This window comes from Polistes dominula, unplaced genomic scaffold, assembly GCF_049000335.1.
Source record: "Polistes dominula isolate Pdom_NZ unplaced genomic scaffold, Pdom_raw_medaka contig_18, whole genome shotgun sequence".
NCBI classification, from domain to species: Eukaryota; Metazoa; Arthropoda; class Insecta; order Hymenoptera; family Vespidae; genus Polistes; species Polistes dominula.
Window position 1 is genome coordinate 3591915 of NW_028301164.1, and position 20967 is coordinate 3612881.

Genomic DNA, 20967 nt, shown 5'->3' on the forward strand with positions numbered 1-20967 from the left:
TTAAGCAAAAGGAGTTTATTTCAGTAGAAACTATCACGAGTTAAGTTAAAGGGTTAAAATCATTTCACGTGTATTTCAAGAGTCGTTCGTTCAACTTTCTTTTTCTTTACAACATACTACAGCTAGTAGAAAATTTGATTGATACGTCATTAAGGAAACTCATTACGCACATTTAAGAATATAGTATTAAATTTAATCTGTTTTATGATCAGTAACGAGCATTAGGCAACCTCATGGGAATACTAAGGGATTCACGAAAGATCCACGAAGTTTTAAAATATCTTTTTATTATGGTCCCACAAAAATTATGTTATATTTTGTAATGTTGTATGATACATGTGCGGCTTCACCTTAACTCTATTCACCACTACTTAGGATGTTTCCCTTTTTTCGAACTTGTACATCAGAGCTAACACTACCCTTTTCTAACTCCTCTTTTTCCAGAAGTCTAGGACATCTTTCTTATCCTCTTCGGAGGAGTTGGCTAGGAAGATAGATAAACGAGGTAGAATAGGTAGAAGCGAGCTTTTATCGGTAACCAATATCGGAGTCCCTTCGAGAGAAACCATTTTGAAAAATTAATAAAGCTCTAAAAAAAAAAAACATCGTTCTAGGATGTAAAACGAATAGTATTATGCGTGTATGTATATGTATGTTGTATGAATATTTTCAAAGAAGGAAAAGAATAAAAAGAAGAGGAAGAAACTGAAGAAGATAAGAGTTAAGAAGAAGGTTGAGGTGGGGATGAAGGGAAGAGGGTTGAAAAGATAAGCGCATTTTGGTGAAGCTGCGTATCGAGATTATCTCGCGTATTTCCTTTTGCTCGGTTGGAAGCGTTTTTGCGGTTTTGTCCTTGGCAACATTGCTAGCTAACTTGCTACCTAGCTAGCAGGGTACTTGGAAATAGAAGGATAGAAAGAGAGACACACACTTAACGTTGTATTAAAGGTCCGATAACATGATGCTTGAGGAAAGTTGCTACGCCATTAAGATAATCTTCCAAAAGCAGTATTATACTGTGCTACTGTGAGAAAGAGAAGGATAGAGGAAGACGTAAGAAGATTCTTCCTTTTCTTCCCTAGTATTTTGCGAGAAGGAAGGAATGAACCACCAGTCGAGAAAGCTGCAAAATGGGAGGACTGAAGGTGGTGGAAGTGGGGGATAAAGAACACCGAGTGAAAGTCAGATTACAAGACTAACTTTTACCTAAGACCAATACGCGAAACGTGATTACGTTAGTACGACGTGTAAACGTTCCAATCTAAAGTTTCTTTCAATTTACTATAGTGTATTTATTATAGTTTTAGCAATGCTTTGTCTCTCTCTCTCTCTGTTTCACTTTCTATTCGTTTATTTTTTTTTATTTTTTTATTAACTTCAATTAAAACTATCACACTGTTTAGAGACATTTACTCTTCCGTTTTATTTCTTACTTGTATGAAATTTTACTAGTGTCACACTTACTATGTTTCTTTTTCTGTGTATTGTTCTTTGTATTGAAAGAAGAAATCTTAAGAAAGAAAGTCAACATCGTTATCGTTTTCGTTTTATCGGAATAAAACTACAACGTGAGATTTGATTCGTTCTGCGAAAAGGTGAACAACAGCGTGTGAATGTTTTACGAATCTTATTCTCTTTCTCTCTCTCTCTCTCTCTCTCTCTCTCTCTCTCTCTCTAAGTGTCGAATGTTGAATTCCAATATTTTGGTGGGTGTTTGTACAGGTTTGTGTATATTTGTTTCTTTTTATGTTTGTGTATAAATATTTGTATATAAATCGTAGATGACCGAAAATAGATGACTATGTTTTTTTTCTTTTTGGTTTTTTTTTTTTATACCGAAATTTTCGACGTTTTATTCCGTATTTCTGTTTTTTCATGGATTAAAATTTCGAAAGAAAAAAAACGAAGAGTATCAATAGTTCTAACAAATAATATTTTCACATTTCTCTGTCATCTTTTTCTTCTTTTTTCATTGTTTATTATATTTTTCTTAGAACAAATGGATATTATACGAGAATATTAAAAATATTATCGATTTCAATTAAATACAATGTCAGCTTGAATTTCATTTTGCTGAATTTTATGTTTGATATATTCGTTTATTTGTATACGTACACGTTAACAAGCAATTAAATTCATTTGAAAATTTAAATCATTATTTGATAAATCCCAATTAAAGTTAAAACTCAATTGAAATAACGTTTTATTAAGCTCATAAAATTTTGTTTACTATAAAACTACATAACGATAAAAAAAAAAGCATTAGTGAAACATATATTCGAAATAATGATCATTAAAATATATTCCCTTTTGTTGTTGTTTTATTTAATAAACTAAAGCTATGTCAATCAACTGAATTGTAAATTTAAAGAAATTACAATGGAACGGCAACAACATTGATAGAATTTCAATTAAAACTATTCTAAATGATAACAATTTAAAATGTTAATTTAAAACTTGCGGGAAGAAAGAAAACAAAATAAAACCATTGAAAATAAATAAAAGTCTTATGAGCAAATGTAACGAACAAAAGCTCGTATCTTTATAGAATAATTTTCAAACAAATTGTTTACGTGACGTCATAAGAATATACTTGTACTGGTATATTCTAGTATGAGTAGTAAGAGAAAAAAAACACACCGGTGGGCAACATTATGAATGCAATTTGTTTGAACTATCCTCAACGGAGAGTATAAACGAAGCTAACATGTACAGTGGAACGAATGAAAGAAAGAAAGAACGAACGTACGAACGAACGAACAAACAACATAGAAATAGGTATAACATGTATATATGCTAGAAAAGAGAGGAACACTTGAAACACATAGAAAGTGCTACAAGTTCAACTAGCATTATGCGAACATTACGAGGCGAACGATATTATCCGAGTGATGGATGTGTTTACTTTAAACGTATAAACTCTTGCTCTCTCTTTCTTTTTATTTTTTATTATACGCCTAACTAAAAGAAGTTTTCATAAATCTTGTTTAAACATCATTAAATGTTTATATTCATATCAATTGAACATATTATATATATATTATAATATAATACATACTAGGGGTGCTCCGCCACGCGTTGCTGTGGCTCACAATCAGTCCGATACACACGTCTTTAAGTCAACGAATTACCTTATACCGCCATCTGTTAGAATCTTATATATTAATCTTAGTATATATCAATTGAACATAAAGTTTAATATAAATCGTAAAATATAAGTAAGTTAATATTAAATTAAAAAAATCAGAGAGAGAGAGAGTGTAAGATAAAACAAACATACACATCTTTGAAAAAGCAAATCAATCTTTTTTATTTTTTCTATTTTCTTTCTTGAATCGTTAGTTTTAGTTTTCACTTGAGTTAGTATGTCTTTCGAGAAAGTTCGATAGTTCTTCCAATCGTACACGGAGTTACCGAGGTGAATATACAGTTAAAGGATCCGTTCCGTCCATCTCTTTCAACGTATCGAAATCGATCTAGACGTCCAAAGACGTTTGGGGTTAAATAAGATCGGCATCGATTTAAATTCAATATTCTCGATCTATTTTTTCCTAAAAAAAAATAAAAAAAAAATAAAAAGAGAAGAAAATGTAAAAATAAAGGAAAATGAACGTACGAAGGTAGAAAGAAGAAAACGCAAAGTGCATATCGATGGCTCGAGTCACGAAACTGGCTTAATTAACCGCTACGAAAACTACGTCGTTTCGTTATATTTTAGAAGAGAAATTCTGGTAAGAAGAGAGAAAGAGAGAGAGAGAGAGAAAGACAGGAAGAAAGAGAATGAAAGGGGGGAGGTGTAGTTAAAGGGTTGAAAGAGGAAATTGCCTCGACGAAACGAAGCACGAAACGGTGCGTCTAATACGCGCCACTGATAATCGTTACCTACCCTCGAAGGAAATTCACGAACGGGGGGTGTACGGTGGTAGTTAGTTTGAGGTAGGTATAGGGGATGGTAAGGGGTGTCAAAAGGTGGCCAATGGTGGTTTGTTAAAATGAGGAAATTCGAAACTCTTGTAGAAAACGTTAATTATTTATTCCTTCAGGAAGAATTCATTTATTCGTTAGAAGAATAGTAGAATAAAAAGAAGGAAAATATGATGATGGTGGTGATGATAATGATAATGATGATGATGGAAATGAAGCACACTCTTTGGATTATCTTTATTGCAAATGGACGACTATTAGAGTTGGATGGGCTGGATAAGATAAAGCTTGGAAGTAGCTTGCTATTTTTGTTCTTTCTTTCTTTCTTCCTTTCTATTCGTTAATTTTTATTATTATTATTATTTTTTTTTTTCTTATACTGACACTCATTGCAATCAAGAATTGATTCATTTGTTCTTATTATGGAATACATTTTTATACCTATTTCAGACATAATTAAGTTTTTTTTCTTCTTTTTATTTTTTATCATTGTTCGTGACTCAATTATAGAATCAATTATTTTATTGAAGTTAAAAATATTAAGAGTAAGGGGAGTACTTCTTCATTGACTTTTTTTTTTTTTAATATAAAAGCATATTTAATTGTTCTTATTCTTAAATATAATTATATGTTATTGAATTTTATCACTATTGTGTCTGTACATTTTATTAACTCAGTCATTGTAATGAAACATTTTCATTGAACATAGGGAGGGATAAGTTCATTTACATTTATTTGTTTCTTTCGTATTTTTATTTAAGAACTTATATCGTAATTGATAATTATAATATAAATATAATTGACAAGGAACAAATTAATTAGCTAATTATCTGTCTGTCTTTTCATATGATAAGTTTATTTTAAAACTAATATTGCATTAAGAATAAATTCATATCTCTTATCATTGTTAAATATAATTTTAAAGTTATTCTCGTTTATTCGTTGACCTAAATAATGTTCATTTATTCTCATCGTTATTAATTCATTTAATTATTATCCGGTAATTGACAAGTAACGAGCACGAAAAGTTACCTTTATCTCATTTCTTATTTATTCGTCTTATTATAGACGATACATTAAACAAGAAAAATCAATTTATATTTGTAGTTATTTTTTATAATTTTTTTTATTTTGCATTTTATATGTATAATTATAATTACTATTATTTATCTATATACGGTGTATAAATTAATTTAATTATTAAAAAGATTTTCATTTAAATTTTATTGAATGAATTTCAAGAACGATTGATTGATAAATTAAAATAAAACAGACATAATTAATAAAATGATGAAATATTATTAAAATAATAAATAATAAATGTGTATCGAATAAATAACATAAGGCAAAATCTTTCCTGAGAAATAATTAAATTTGTCTATAGTGTGTCATTTTATGGTTGTGTTGCCTTTTTGCATTCAAAACTCGTACATATGCAAATGACGTTTTATAGAAAGAAAAATCTTTTTGTTAAAAAGTCAATAATAACCACGAAACACACCGAAAGCTTATTTTCAGACTCTCTCTTGTTTTAAAGTGGAAACTACGGTTCCGAAAAAACCTATGTAAAAAGATCTTTTTATATTTTTCCGTCAAACATCAAGCACCACGACTTTTGCCAAGCTGAATTTTGAATAAAACCTTTGCGAATGTTTATTAATTCAGTAATTAGTCAGCTTATAATTTCAACGTAAAATTATTTTACAAACCAATGGAACTTGGTTTTTCATTCTGTTTGATTTTTGACGCAAAACGTGATTTTTTTTTATTTATATATGGTTGTGTGTGCGTGGGTGTGTGATAAATTTCTTTATCGATTACAATAAGAAATGAGTTAAACGAATCCTGATTAAATTCTATATTGTTTGTTAACCCTTTGACTGCTAAAGGCGTATATATACGCTCTCACAAATCCATCAATATACACGAAAGGCGTAAATATACACCCTCTGTATTTTTTTACTATAACACCTTTATTGCTGTTTTACCGATTAATTTAACATGGAATTTATTGTGATATGTAAAATAGCAACTAAATATTGGCAATTATTTCAATGTCGTTTAATTAATTGCTTTTATATTTGAAATTCGTCGTTTATTTTAATTTTATTATCTTTATTCGTTCACATTATCGTTTTATTATTTTTATAATTAGATTAAAACTATTAAAATATTCTGTTAAAATTCTTATAAATTTAAATAATCCGATTATTATTGAAGGAATGCACAAAATAAATAATGTAAATTAAAATAGCTTAAAAAATTACTATAAAAAATTGAAAAAAAATTCATATTTTTATTTTATTTGCCATTATTATTTGTTTTGGTCAATAGTCAATGGAAAAACAGTCGTAGCGTTAAATGTTGAAACGAGTTACAATAAATAATCAAAAAATAATTGAATTACTTTCAAATTAAACAGAATACATGATACAATAAAAATCGAAAGAAAAGTATAAATCTGTTTAATCAAGACACAACTTTTATAAATTTTTATTGCGTCCGAATAGTATAATAGTTTATTAAATTTTTGGAACAATAGAAAATTTAACAATAGAACAATAGACTTTAGTAGACCAATCAAACAATAGAAACACGAGTCTATTATTAGTACGTCTACCAATTTGACAGGAAAATCCAATACCAAAATATTTTTGGACTGTTTTTTTTTTTTTCATTTCTTATCATTTTACAATATAATAATTTAATTATGAACTTACGTATCGTATCAAATAATATTAATTGACAAAATTTCTTACTATAATTACATTTTGTGTCCAAAATATTCATTTGAATTAATTGAATCAAATGTAAGAATGTATTTGATATATATTTGTATAATTATTCTGCAAAAAAAGAAAGAAAAAAACTGGACATAGCAATATAACTTGAGAATGACCGTATATTCTGTTCAATTGGAATATAACGAAATTTTATTTAACACGACAAAAAACCAATTTATTTTTATTGCATTTGTCGAACTACGTACTTGAAAAAAAAAAATAAAAATAATAAAAGAGAGAAGAAAAACATTTGATGTGTTTGTTATTATTTTAGGTTTATTTAATATGACAAAAAAAGAAGACAATTTTCTAGACAAAAAAAAAATGTCCTTCATGATAATTCTAAATACAATTTCAAATATAGAGATGTTGAAATCAAATAGTCGTTTAAAATCTACGTATAGATCTACAAATATTCCATTAAAATACTATTTAAAATTATACATCGATATAAGAAGAAAAATACGTGTATTTTTTGACAGGTGTTTTTTTTTTATGTTCAACCCGATCAACGATATATCACGACGACTCACGCTATACCGTAGAAATGAAATAAATCATTATGAAGATAAAACCAAGAAAAATATTTTATCTTTATAGATAAAAATTCATTGTCACAATGTTGGTTTCCAATGAACTTCAAAACTACTGAAGAAATTAATGAAATATTGTTTATTTTGCTTAATTTTTTTCAACTTTGAATATAGGATAATTTTTCTGTATATAATTTTACGTATTCCATTCTAAGTGTGGTATTATTTTTTATGTTGTATTAATTTGCTAAATAATTTAGAATTATATTAAATCAACATCTTATAACAAAGGTACAGCAACGCGTGGCCGGAGCATCCAAGTTTATATCTACAATTTGAATAACAACAAAATAAACAAATAAAAATCTAATTAGTATAATTTAACAATAACGCGAGTCCCAAAACACGAATATTCCCAGTGTATTATATTCTACTGGAATCGTGGAATCCCGAAGGCAGGAAAAAGGGAATGGAATGGAAGGGTGATTCAAGAGGAAAACGAGAAAGAAAAGACGAAGATGGAAAGAAATAGGAAGGAAGGGATGAAGAAGGGTTATTTTGGTCTCGAAGAGAGGAACGTACATCTACGACGACGCACGTAGAAAAGGAGAACACAAGCGGTGCTCGAATGATGAGACGTGTCATCAGATAGGGATAGAAAGAGGTGATGGGAGGGGATTGGATGGTGGATCAGGGACATGGATCGTGGATAGGGGATCGGGGACGAGAGGGTTTAGTAAGAGTACAAGAAGGGGATGAAAAGAGAGATGGGATTCGGTTATAAGGGTGGCAGCGCTGCAACGGCCAACCCTGGAAACTCAGACGGGGTTGGTCCGACAGGTCTCTCAGTCGCGGACAAGCCGCAAACGCGAAGACAACATTTCGCGCGCGATACTAACCAACATTTATACATATATATGTATATATGTGTATATATATATATATATATGTATTTGTGTATGTATATATACATACATATATATATATATATATAAATTTGTTCGATAAATATTCTCGTTAATAACGCGTAACAATCTAAACAAAATTGTCTGCTGCATTATTTATCATCTTCAACGTTAAATCCCATCTTCCGGAAAATTGTCGTCTATAATAAAAAGAAGAAAAAAAATCCATAAAAAAAAGTAAATATTCAATATAAGATATAATAATTGATATTCCAATGAAGATCGTTTTAGAAAAGTTATTAGGAAATTTTTCGACAAAGGGTCTTGTTGAATAACCACGTGGTTTAGATCGTTCAGTTGAATTAATGCTATTGTTTAAGTACATCATTGTTCTCGTCATCAATCTATTAATTTTATCGATGGTTGTTTTATTATTTTTCATTTAAATTATTAATCAGTCGATCTACATTGCTTTTTTCTTTTCTTTTTAATATCTTTTAAATGTTTTTCAATAAACCTTGCTAAGAGTCTTTTTTGATATATGTGTTTCTTTCTCTTTTTTTTTTATTTTTATTTTCTTTAATACAGTTCGGAGATCGTAAAAATAATATTGACGATTGTTTCGTTTTTTATCACGATTAAAGTTTGAAATATACTTCGATCTCGTAAAGGGTTACGACTTAACTCTCAGCGCGCGTAACTTTCGAGCTTGTATATGAGAGAGTATTGCATCTAACTTTTGCATTGCTTAAAGTTATGGCATATGAGTGAATTTTTCATGAAACCTATCATCATTTTCTTCCCCCGGGTTTTCTTTTCATTCTTTCTTACTTTTTCTACACACTCACACACAAACACACACACACACATACGTACACATAAAAATAGTTTCTAAGTAATCATTGATAGGATAAATAATATCGTGACGATAAAATGTAACAACCGAAACTATTGATTTTCTTCGGAAACAAAGTCAACGAGAGATACTCACCTTACGGGACAACTTTGACACGAGTACTAATCTTGGATTTTATTTCTTTGAGTTAAAGAAGAAGAAAAACGTGAAAGAGGAAGATGAAGAAAAAGAAGAAGAAGAAAAAAAATAATAAGAAAGAGAAAAAGAAAAAGAAAAAGAAAAAGAAAAAGGAAGATCGATAACTTTGGTTCCACTTTTACGTTGCACTGGTCAGTTTTGTGGATGAAAGTGCGCGCTCGTGCTATTGGCTACTACGACGTACTACACTTAAAGCAGTAACACGAACAGCTCTCAATTTTTTATTTGGAAAATCCGGTTTTATGTTATCTCCTGCTAACCCGAACGTTTCCAGACAAGAATATTATTTTCGATTCGATAATTTGTGACGAAATAAAAAATTAAAAAATTGAAAGAAAAAAAAATATAACGAAAGGAAACAATTCGTGTGCTATCGTAATTTTCGAAATTTGTTCTCCTTTCGTTTTATGACTCCGACCATTTGTATCATTTTTTTGTTTGTTTTATTATCTTTTTCGAATATCTTTATCTTTATACATATATATACCTATATAGATTGGACAATTTTACCGAGGACCGATAATTTGTGATGAAAAAATACGAAACGGGAAAGATAACCGTACCGATTTTTATTCGAATATAAAAAAATATTTTTCATCAGAATTTTTTCCTATCACTTTTAATATTACTATTTTTTCTCTTCTTTATATATATATTTATTCCTATAGCAAAGATGTTCGCCACACTCTCAACGTTTACCATTTTTCTATTTTTCCATTTTTGTTATTCCTCGTTCTTTTTCTTTTTGTTTTGCTTCGTTAAAAAAATATTTATATATTCTATTAGAAACATTTTTTCCCGTTTTTCTCTATTTTTTCGTTACAATATTTTTCAATCTTTTCTTTTATAATTTTATATCGCGATGTATATATATATATATATATATTATATATAAAAACGTATCTTTTTTCAAGAGAAAAGAAAGAAATAAAGAAAAATAAGAAATCAAGAGAATCTATTCTTGTATCATATATCATATCGAACGTAAGATTCGATTTGAGTCAAAAGAGAAGACACATACTCGCGAAGAGGATCCTCACGTCGTTTTTCAGAAATATATCGTCTCTCTCTCTCTCTCTCTTTCTTTCTTTTTTTATTTCCTTCTTACATTTTTCTTTGCAAAAGAAAGATATCATTCTCTCGCATTTAGTGATTTTCTCTCTCTCATATTCGACGAGTCAATGATCATTAAAACTCAAGTTATAGATAACAGCTCATTTCTTCTTTTTCTTCTTCTTCTTCGTTCGACTACTAGCAATTAACGTCATATAACATTTTGCCACGCCTACTACTCGTTGGGATTCGACAATACCAAAATTTCAAGGATGACACGTTCCCATCGCGAATTCGTGAGAGAACATTTAAACTACTATAGTCATTCAAGAACTCATTCTAATCCAAACTCCTCTTCTCCTTCTTCCATTTCCACCATCACTTCATTTTCCCTTCTAATAATACTTTTCCTTTTTCAATTTATAATTACATAGAGAGTTTAACTGTGTAAAAGGACCAAATAATTGTGTCAAATCGAAACTCGAAGATTCTTTGTACTACTGTGTCGTGTAATAATCCGAACGTATTTCAGAACATTTCTTTTGAAAGAACATTATTTCCCGCGTAATCGAAGTGACTCTCGTGTGTCCTTTCTATTCTTCTTCTTCGGGTTGGTTTCTTCAATAGAACCCTTTTCTTTTTTTACTTCTTTCTTTTACTTTTGACTGAACAATCTTTCTATCTCTTTCCCACTTTTTTTTCTCTCTTTTCTTTTCTTTCATTTTTTACCACGTGATAGCGCAAGTACTTCGAGTAAGTACTTCTTGGCTTCTTTCAAGCTTTTTTTTTTTTTTTTTTATCGTGAACCTTTTTCAACGAGTAACCACATAATTTAATCACTCGATTTTACTATCAGATATTTGCTCTTTACTTGATCAAGGAATATACACAACATCAGAGAAAAGTATTCCTCGATAGATTGAAGTTCTATCCTTTCTTTTTTTCTTTCTTTCCCTCCTTCTTTTTGCAACATTTGTTTGAATCGAGATAAAGATTACTTTAATAATTTAACAAATTTACCAAGTTACATATATTACAATAAAACATATATTGTGTGTAACTTGATATTACGCGAGTTGATAATCATCCACGAGTAGTCAATCAAATAATTTACATGGTATATAAATGATAATGATAAAATATATTATCATTATTCAATTTAATTAAATAATTAAACCATCTCTCTTTCTTTCTTTCTCTCTCTCTCTCTCTCTCTCTTTCTCTCTTTTTTTGAGACATTTTTTATTTCATAATTAAAAGTTGGAATGATATTAACACCGATCACATTTAACCCCTTAAGCAGCACGCTCGAGTTAACTCGAGCTTCGTATTATTTTATATTTCTATGATATTTTACACTCAAATATAAAAAAAAAAAAGAAAATTGAAAATAAGAATGTGAAAGCAAAGAAAAAGAATTGTTTTTTTTTTTCCGAAATGGTCATTTGAAAAGAAAGATTAAAAAGTTGACGTACGTGTAACATTACAATATTCGGCTCTTTTCTGCAATGTGAAACAAAATCCAATATTAACATAAAAATATTGATTGTTTCCGTATTTAAAAAAAATATTTTTTTTTTTATCAAAACAATGTTCTAAATTATGTTTCTATGCAGAAAAAATGGCAAAAATGATTTTTTTTTGCCTTTTTCTTTTTCAAAATCATCGCTGCTTGCTTAAGGTGTTAAATCCGTATTCCCAAAAGCTTATTGCAAAATACCCGAATGTTATAATTACGATGACAAATAAATAATATAAATATGTAAAAGATTGAAAGAAATTATTCATCAGGTGTTTCTTATGTTATCTATCCTATATATATGTATATATGTGGATACTTTTTCATTCTCGTGAAAGAGTAAAACGGTAAAAATAAGACCCAATTACATCTCGTTTGTGCAAAATTGGAGGAATATATACAGGACGTTTAAGACTCCTTAACTACCTCAGGATTTGTACCCTAGCATCAACCACCATCCCTTTGGGAATTCCTCTCGACTATCTTTACCGGATCCTTCCACCACCACCATCACCACCATCACCACTTTTTTTTTTTTTTTGTATTTTTAATGTCAAAACGACTTCTTTTATTTCTCACTTTTTTATTCCTTTAATATTATCGAATAAGAGAAAAATAAAAATTCAAATTTACCATTTTATCTATATATGTATAATTTAGTTCTATTTTTAGTATCATCTTATTATCATTATCTCATTTTCCCTACCTTTATTGGTCAATCTTAAGTTGGGTCTTTTTTATTATTTTTTTTTTTTAACGTAACGAGTTTTTCTCGATACCAAGTTTGACCTACGAAAAGAACTTTTCTCTTTTCTACTCTCACATTTTTGTACGTTGCTGCTACTGCTGCTGCTTCACACTATTTTTTTTTTTTTTTTCCATTTAATAATATCATCGAAATTCGTTATAATAATCTACTTATTAGTTTAATATTATATTGAGTTTATTTAGTTATTCTTTTTAACTAATCCCTCTTTTGTTTTCTTTCTTTTTATCATTATCTCATCTTGTTTTCCTTTTATCGATGTTTTTTCTTTTTGTTCCTTTTTTTAATCAAAAAAACGTACTACTATTATTGTTATTACTACTACTACTACTACTACTACTACTACAGGTTTTTAATTTTCAATTAAATTTTGGAATTCAATATTCTACCTTTATCTTTGTTAAATTTTATTTTGAAATTGTAATTACAAATATCGTTATGTTTAGTATTTGATAAAATATTACACAATATCATATCGTTAATGAACATTCACTTTTTCTCTTTTTTTCTTCTTTTTTTTTTTTTTTTGTAATAAATTTTTCCCACCCCTAAAAGATTCGGCCTATGAAATCAAGTTTTATTTTGTCTTTTTCTCTCTCATTTTTTTCTCTCTCTCTCTCTCTCTCTCTCTCTCTCTTTCTCTTGAAAAGTAGAACATTGCACTTGCAGTCCAATAATCGTGTCCTTTTCATTCTACACAACTACATATAGCATGTTACTTTTACATATGCGATCGAACACACGCGCGCGGTACAAGCACGCGCATCTCCCTTTCCCCCTTTTTTTCCCCTTTTAACCCTTCCTCCTCGATCTCCTCTTCCTCGCTAATTCACAAATCGATATATTCCGAGCAAATGCGATTGTGAAAATTGCATATAACAAATGAGCATCAAGCGGAAAGGAAAATCGTCGGTTAATATCACGCGTGTATTATAAATTTGTTTCATTAGCATAAATTGCATAGATTCGAGTTAGTTAAGAGAGAGTGGTGGTGGATGTGGTAGCGTAGGTAGGGTTGGGGTGGATTAAAACAACCATCATGGTAAAATGAGGAACAATTTGATTTTCATTTATTATTATTATTTTTTTTTTTTTACATTTTTTTAATTGTAAAATGGACACAGATAGGAACAATGATATTATTTAGTTATGTAGTTATGTGTTAAATATTTCCAATATATATATATAAATTACAATTGACAATTTCTCTTTTATGTTTCAGACAGTCCCCCCCAAAAAAAAAAGAATAAGAAAAAGAAGAAGAAGAACTTGAAAATAGAAAAAAAAAGAAGAAAATAGTGAAAAACTTTTCATAGAAATGACTTAGATGTTAGATAAAAGGAATGAAATAAAAAGAAGACAAGAGGAAAATCAAGGATAGAACGTTTTGACGTAAGTGTATCATCATTGGTGTATACTTTGTGTATGTGTATGTTTGTGTAAAAACGCGTGGGTGAATCTGTAAAAAAAAAAAAGAAAAAAAAAAGAAAAAAGAGGAAAAAAGAACGCTTATCGAAAGAATGAAAAATACTTTGTGAAAAGAGGGTAGGGTTAGTTAAAGAAAAAAAAGAAAAAAAAGAAAAAAAAAAGAATAAGCAGAATAAAAAGTATAAGAATAAAAAGAAGAAGAAGAAGAAGAAGAAGAAGGTAGGAACCAAGGGATAATATTCCGTCATCGATTAAATGTATACCACGATCCGTGCTTAATGGAGCGAGGTCAAGGCGAGTGCCGTGTACGAGGAGGATGACGAGAGGTGCTTATTGGAGGACGAAAATTAAGAAAAAAAAGACAACGAAGACGTTGAGAAAGAAGACGAGAACGTTTCTGACGATCATTGGAATTACATTTATTAAAAAGACATCTGTTACGAGAAATAAAACGAAAAATATTACAAACTCAACTATAATTAAAAAGAAGAATACAAAGAGGTGGTAAATCGAATTGTGTGAAAAGTTTCACATCAGCTTTATTTCATTTTAGTTTTGTTGTTGTTGTTGTTGTTTTTTTGTTTGTTTTATCTTTGCATTACATAGATCGAATTGACGACGACAGATATCACCTGTTCCAACCTGAGATATTCTCTCGTGTGACCACTGTCCATCCCATTATCTCATCTTCCCCATCTTTCTCTCTATCTCTCTTGCTCTCAATTCGTGTGTCTATATCTAACACATACACTATATAGATACACGTATGACACGTTCTCCTCTTGCAATTCGAAGGACCCTCATACGGGTAATTTGGTAAACGTATCGATCTTCCTACTCTAAATGTAGGTGGTGATAATTTATAACGTTGTACATGAGAACACCTATAAATGTATGTAATACCTGTCAGTAATTATCTCATTTTTAATTCGATTTTAATTTACAAATTGAACTCAAGAAAAATATATACATAAATTATTAATATTTTATTTCATTATCATTAATATTATTAATTCATTCAATTTTCCAATAACTCAAAGTAATTTTAATAGAACAATCATGTTTACATATTATAAATGTAAATGATACATGTGTTTCTCTATGATATAAATTTTTTTTATTTTGGTGAACGCGAAAAACAATTAATTTAATTATTATTTTTATATATAAACGATGTTTAATAGATTATTCGTAAAAATTTGACAAACATTTTCTACACGTATATTTTTGGACACGTGCCGAAAAAAAACGTACAAAAACGTGTTGTACGTATATACAACTATATATAGTGTTATCATTCGTGTGCGGTGATACGTAAGAATCGTTTTGAGTTCTCGCGTGTGTGTTATTCCGTGTCTGCATGTATATATGTATACAAGAAAGAAAAAGAAAGAGAGAGAAAGTAAAAAAAAGAAATTGTATCTCTTCATCCTATATCCTCTTACCAAAACCTCTCTCCATTTATCTATTTTATTTTATTTTTTTATATATATATTTTCTCCATCTCTGATTTGTGTAAGTACATACGTGCTTGTCTGCCTTCCTGTCTGTCTGTCTGTCTGTCTATCTGTCTGTCTGTCTATGTTTTATCCAACTCGAGCGAAAAAAGTCGTTAAAGAAAATTTGAGAGAATAAAGAGAGACGGGGAGAGAATTGAGAGAAAGAAATAAAGGATCTTACTTACCAAAGAAGAAAGAGAAAAGGGGTGAAAGGGGGAGAAAATAGGGAGGGCTGTGAGAGGATATATTTTCCGGAGACGCGGAATATCGCACGTAATATCGCGCAAAACGACGCGACAGCCGAGGAAAAAGTACGAACACGGGAAAGCAGATAAGCGTTAAACTGCCGAGAAGAAGGTGTAGATAGAGAAGAGGCAAGGGGTTGGGGGGTTGGCGGTGAACGGGGGAGAAAAAGGAGGAGTAGGAGAGAAAGTAGTGTACGCGCGTGTCACTCCTTTCCTGGATATATATATATATATAGATGCACGTATAGATGTACATGTGTGCATATATATATGTGTGTACGTGTAACTTCGTGTGTATGTGACAGTGTTATTTACCAAGTACCACGTCGCGCGAGTGACTGACAATAAACGGCGTCTAGCGGAAAGGAAGACGCGATTTTCTTCAATTTTCACGCGTCTCTTTTCTCCCCATCCCTTCTCACCCCTTTTCTCCACTCAGCTCTCTCTTTCTCTCTTTTTCATATTTTTTTTTTTTTTTTACATTTTCTTTCCTTCTCACATTCATTTTTTTGCGTTTTCTCTCTCTCATTCTCACTCACTCATACCTTTAACCCTCTCTCTCTTTCTCTTTCTCTTTCTCTTTATTTCTCTATCTTCATCTATTTGTTTCTGACTCGGCGAAGAGGAAACTCAGATATATCCGGAGATTTTTACGAGAAGAAGGAAGAAGAAGGTGGGAGGAAAGGTGAAACGGCAGGATGGAGGACCGCCGTGGTAGAAAGTGGCTCTACGCCGTTTTGCATCTACTGACATTTCTCTACAGGCACGCTGGTGAGTTCTTTTTCACTCTCTTTTCTTCTTTTTTCTTCTTCTTTTTTTTTTCCTTTTCTTTTACGTACAGGTAATATGTGCATATATGTACATTTTATCTTCGCGTTTGTGCTGTTGTTGTTTTTTTTCTCCCTTTTCTTCTTCTTCTTCTTTTTTTTTGGTTCTCATACATTATATTTCCTTTTATCTCTAAGTTTATAGTATATCAAACAGATATTAACTCGTTAACTTGTGAAATTTCAAATATTTTTTTTTTCCATCACTTATATATAATTTTTATATACAATATTTAAAAGTATTTAAAGAAATTGTAAATGCCAAACAACAACAAGTTTTTTTTTCCCCCCATCATTTTCTACAACTTTTTGCCGAATTTAAAGGTGAAAATTGTTCGATTACCTTTTTTTTTTTTTCTTTTTTCTTTTATAAAAGTCCTTCGAATTTTTTCATTGACGTATTCAAATTAAATGTGAATAAACTCAGTGAAGAAATTTTGATTACTTTTTTCGGTCCTCCGAATATAATAATTTATTATATGATATATTTATACATAAGATAATTTATATTAGAAAAGTAATTACGTGTAATTTGTCATGACAAGAGAGTAGTTACATGAATTTTCTTGGTTCAAAAGAGAGATGTATTTTTAAATAAAAAAAAACACAAACAAACAATAATATCGTTTTAATCGATTAATATCAAGAATGGAAAGGAAAGAAAAAAATAAAAATAAAAAGAACCGCGTTATGCAATGCATCGTAAAAATTTAGATAAGATAAATTCCATGGAGCTTTTATCTTATTCTTCGAGAGAGTCAGAGATCGAAATTAAAATACGTTGAAGGTATTTTCATTTTATATTTTCACGCAATTCTTCCAGAATTACGCACATAGAAATATCGCGTAATATTCTCTGGAATTTTTCACACTCTCTCTTTCTCTCTCTCTCTCTCTCTCTCTCTCTCTCTTTCCTTTCTCTTTCTCTCACATTTTCATTCATTAGTCCGTCGACGACGCTGGCATTTTTTTCTTTAAATTGAAAAGCCTTTTACATTATATCCGAAAGGATTTTATTATATTTAACTATGTATTAATAATCTTTTACTTAATTTCTTCCCACATACATAACATATATACAATATATCTATATATATGCATTTATCGTTTTTCTCCCTTTTTTCCCTTCATTTCTTTTATTTATTTTTTTTTCTTGTTTTTGTTTTTTTTTTAAATTACTTTTTACATTTTTCTTCAAAAGAGAAAAACCGAATGGTAAATTAAAATTTGTATCGTTCGAACGAAATTACTATTTTCTGTATATGTGTTCGAATATCTATTATCATATTCAAAATTATTCAAACATTAATAGAGAATTATTGTAATATATATCATAATAATCAATGATGACTAGCGATGCAAATATTAGTACAAATTAGTGATCAAATAATTAAATAATTTAAAAAGTATATAAATGAAATAATATTAAGTATCATATTTAATATAACAATCTGGTGAATAATTAGGAAGTTTAATCTTATTTTAATATTAAATAAATTTATTCTATTTTTATAAATAATAATATTAGTGTTGCCAAAGAATTCGAATTTAACCCTTCTTAAAGTGCACACTTTTTAAGATTACGTTAAAGTGCACTGTGGGTGTTTGACACCTCAACGTTTTAGAACGAGTTTCCTGAAGCCGCTATTTAATATTTAGATCTCGCAATTTTTTTTAAAAGTAGTTTGATACATCTTTTTTCAAATAGAATAGGTTTTATTCTGCCATCTGAATTAACACTAGATGGCAACACTAGACAAATAACCTATTTTTTCGAATTCAGTACCGTTTTCGAGAGATCAAAAATTTGTTGGGGTGTCAAATACCAAGTGTGCACTTTAAGGATTAAATTAGACAATATTTTAGTATGGGGTTTGCTTAATTCAACAATATGTTATAATATAGCATTAAAAAAAGAAAAAAAAACAGAATCTAATAATTATAATACCATTTATTTTAACGAGAATGAATAAAAAGTTAATTGACATAAGTATGTTAAATTTCTAATGATAATAGAGTTTGACTTAATCATTTTAAATAACATTTGACGACATATATTTATTCCCGTTATATAACAACAATTTCATTTCGTTATACGACAACAATGAATTTATAGAAAATTAGTTTGACATATTGAATGCATTAAACGTATGCATCATCAGAGACGCATTGATTTCGTCAGACGAAGTGTGAATAATCCGAAAATAATGAACCAATTTTATTTTTTTTGTACGAATTTCTTCTTCCTGTAGAATTTAAAATATTTATTAAAGGCTATAGTTTTATTTAGATAAATATTATCAAAGTGAATTATTGATTGGTAATACGTTCTCGTGTATACTCTTAATCATAATATCCAACAGATGCATGTATACTTAAGCTTGTCTAATGTCAATTATAAATAGAATATACGCATACACATAAACCTTTGGATATTTGCCTAGTGTGTACCTTATTATCTACACGCAACGTGTAATCGTGGTTAAGCATAAACCGATCCAAATGAACCGCAATTAGAGATCTGATTTAAATTCACGATTAAAACACAAATTAATAAGTTGATTGAAATTAGGGAATGTCTTATGCAATCGCTGTGATTAATAGTGCATCAATTAATATCATTTCTTCTAGTAATAAATGGGAGCTTTCCTAATTATCCTTTCAAAGTTTCCACTTCAATTCTAATTTCAAATAATTTTCATTATGATTTAATAATAAGTTCAGACCAATTAAAAATGATTTTGTAGAAATGTCTTATAAAAGTATTGTAAAAAAAAAAAAGCAAAAAATGATTGTATTATTATACAATCGTTCGAGTAAGAAGTAATTAAAATTTAGGGGATATTATTTGGATAGAAAATCATTAATCGGTAAGGAATAAGATGATCGTGTTTATTTTTTAAGTATGGATAGATAATTTTGCGTTGTAGGAGAGTACAAAAAGGGTCACTGATAAACAAGCTGTCGTGTTTCGCGACAGTGTACCTTTGAAATATTTGCTAGCACGAGCGCTTTAGTTATCGACAGCTGACGATACATGATGCAGTTCTAGTTTCTTAAACGATAAACGAAGCTGTTTGTAGTTTGTTTGCACTATCTTCTACTATGTATCGAACTAATTTGCATAAAATAAACGAAACCACCAATAAAACTTTATTTTACCATAAATAGATGAATATTCAATAAACTCGATCATTTGCTTAAAGGAAGATAATCTTTACGAATGAAGATCAAAAGTTTGGTAATATTGTTTTAAAAATAGTAGTACTAATTTTTATATATTATTATATATTAATAATTATATTAAAAATTTTTACATATAGAAATACTAATGATTATCGATGCAATATCCTGATTTCTTTTATCGACATATTTTATTTAAATTGACATTTTTTGAAATATTGAAATTTTTATAGAATTTAAAACGAACTGGTAATATCGACACACTACTACGTTTTATTTAATTAATCGATATATTAAAAAGATTAGATTTCTGTCTAAAAAAAAAAAAAAGAATATTCTACGTGAAAAAAGACAAAATGAATTCTATTATGTATTTTCTAATTAAGACTATTGATAAAATCAATTTGTATAAATATTTGACTTAAACCATTGTCATAATTATCGAGACATTTATAATAAATATGATAATAAAGATTAATTAAACAACTTAGCGATAATATAACGATAATAACATCGATTTGCAACAATATTTATCACACCCTTATTCCCATCGTATTTAGTATTCGAGTATGGCCACTCATGCATAGTAAATACGAAAGCGTATCCCGCAGTAATTCGATAAAATGACGAGTAGTTTCAGCTAAAAAACTTCAAACTCGATTATCTATCGTGTCTCATTAACGCGTTAGCGTGTTACTTCCCTGCTTTTCTATCTCTCTCTCTCTCACTATCTCTCTCTAACTCTCTTTCCCTCTCTTATTTCATACACCGTTCACTTTGTTGCCTTAGGGAAAATAAACATCGTTCGAATTAACAGAACAAATTCTCCTTCTCTGTCCTTCGAGAATATATTTCTCATTCAATCTCTCCTTCTATTTTTCGTAGTATCTCTTTCTTTATATTTATCTTTTTTCTCTCGTTCTTTTTTTTTTTTTTGTTGCTACCTATGTAACATATACTATTGTCCTTAACAACAAGTATACTTTTACTCTCTGTCTAACTTTTCTAACATTGTAGAATACTTCTTTTATAAATATCAAAAGACATGTTTTTTAATTATAATGTTTGCGTATTTAGGAAATTTATACTAATTTTTCAATAAAATAGAAAAGTTTGTAAGTACAAGAAACTTGATTACGAGGCTTTTCAACGAAACTTGTTACGAGACTCTTCTACGAGGCCTAATTAAACACACCCTACGGACTTATCGGAAAGACCCTACGGACTTATCGGAAAAACCCTACGGAC

General features: G+C 29.3%; 1 protein-coding gene and 1 long non-coding RNA gene across 6 annotated transcripts in view; one reads left to right on the forward strand and one right to left on the reverse strand.

Annotated features, from left to right (window-relative positions):
* LOC107072357 (opioid-binding protein/cell adhesion molecule homolog) overlaps positions 1-20967 on the forward strand; it is a 230393-nt gene that overhangs the window by 110366 nt on the left and 99060 nt on the right. For 2 of the 5 annotated variants that reach the window (XM_089178976.1, XM_089178978.1), the window contains 2 exons: positions 13760-14466; positions 16333-16480. In XM_089178976.1, the coding sequence (XP_089035102.1) occupies positions 16408-16480 (73 nt within the window). In that variant the 5' untranslated portion in view covers positions 13760-14466; positions 16333-16407. Of the gene's footprint in view, positions 1-8080; positions 8383-13759; positions 14470-16332; positions 16481-20967 lie in introns of those variants that run through there. The other 3 variants (XM_089178977.1, XM_015332223.2, XM_089178979.1) reach the window with 3 other exon arrangements.
* The window catches only part of LOC149030505 (uncharacterized), a 159962-nt gene that overhangs the window by 27061 nt on the left and 111934 nt on the right, over positions 1-20967 (reverse strand). The gene's annotated exons all lie outside the window — the stretch shown is intronic.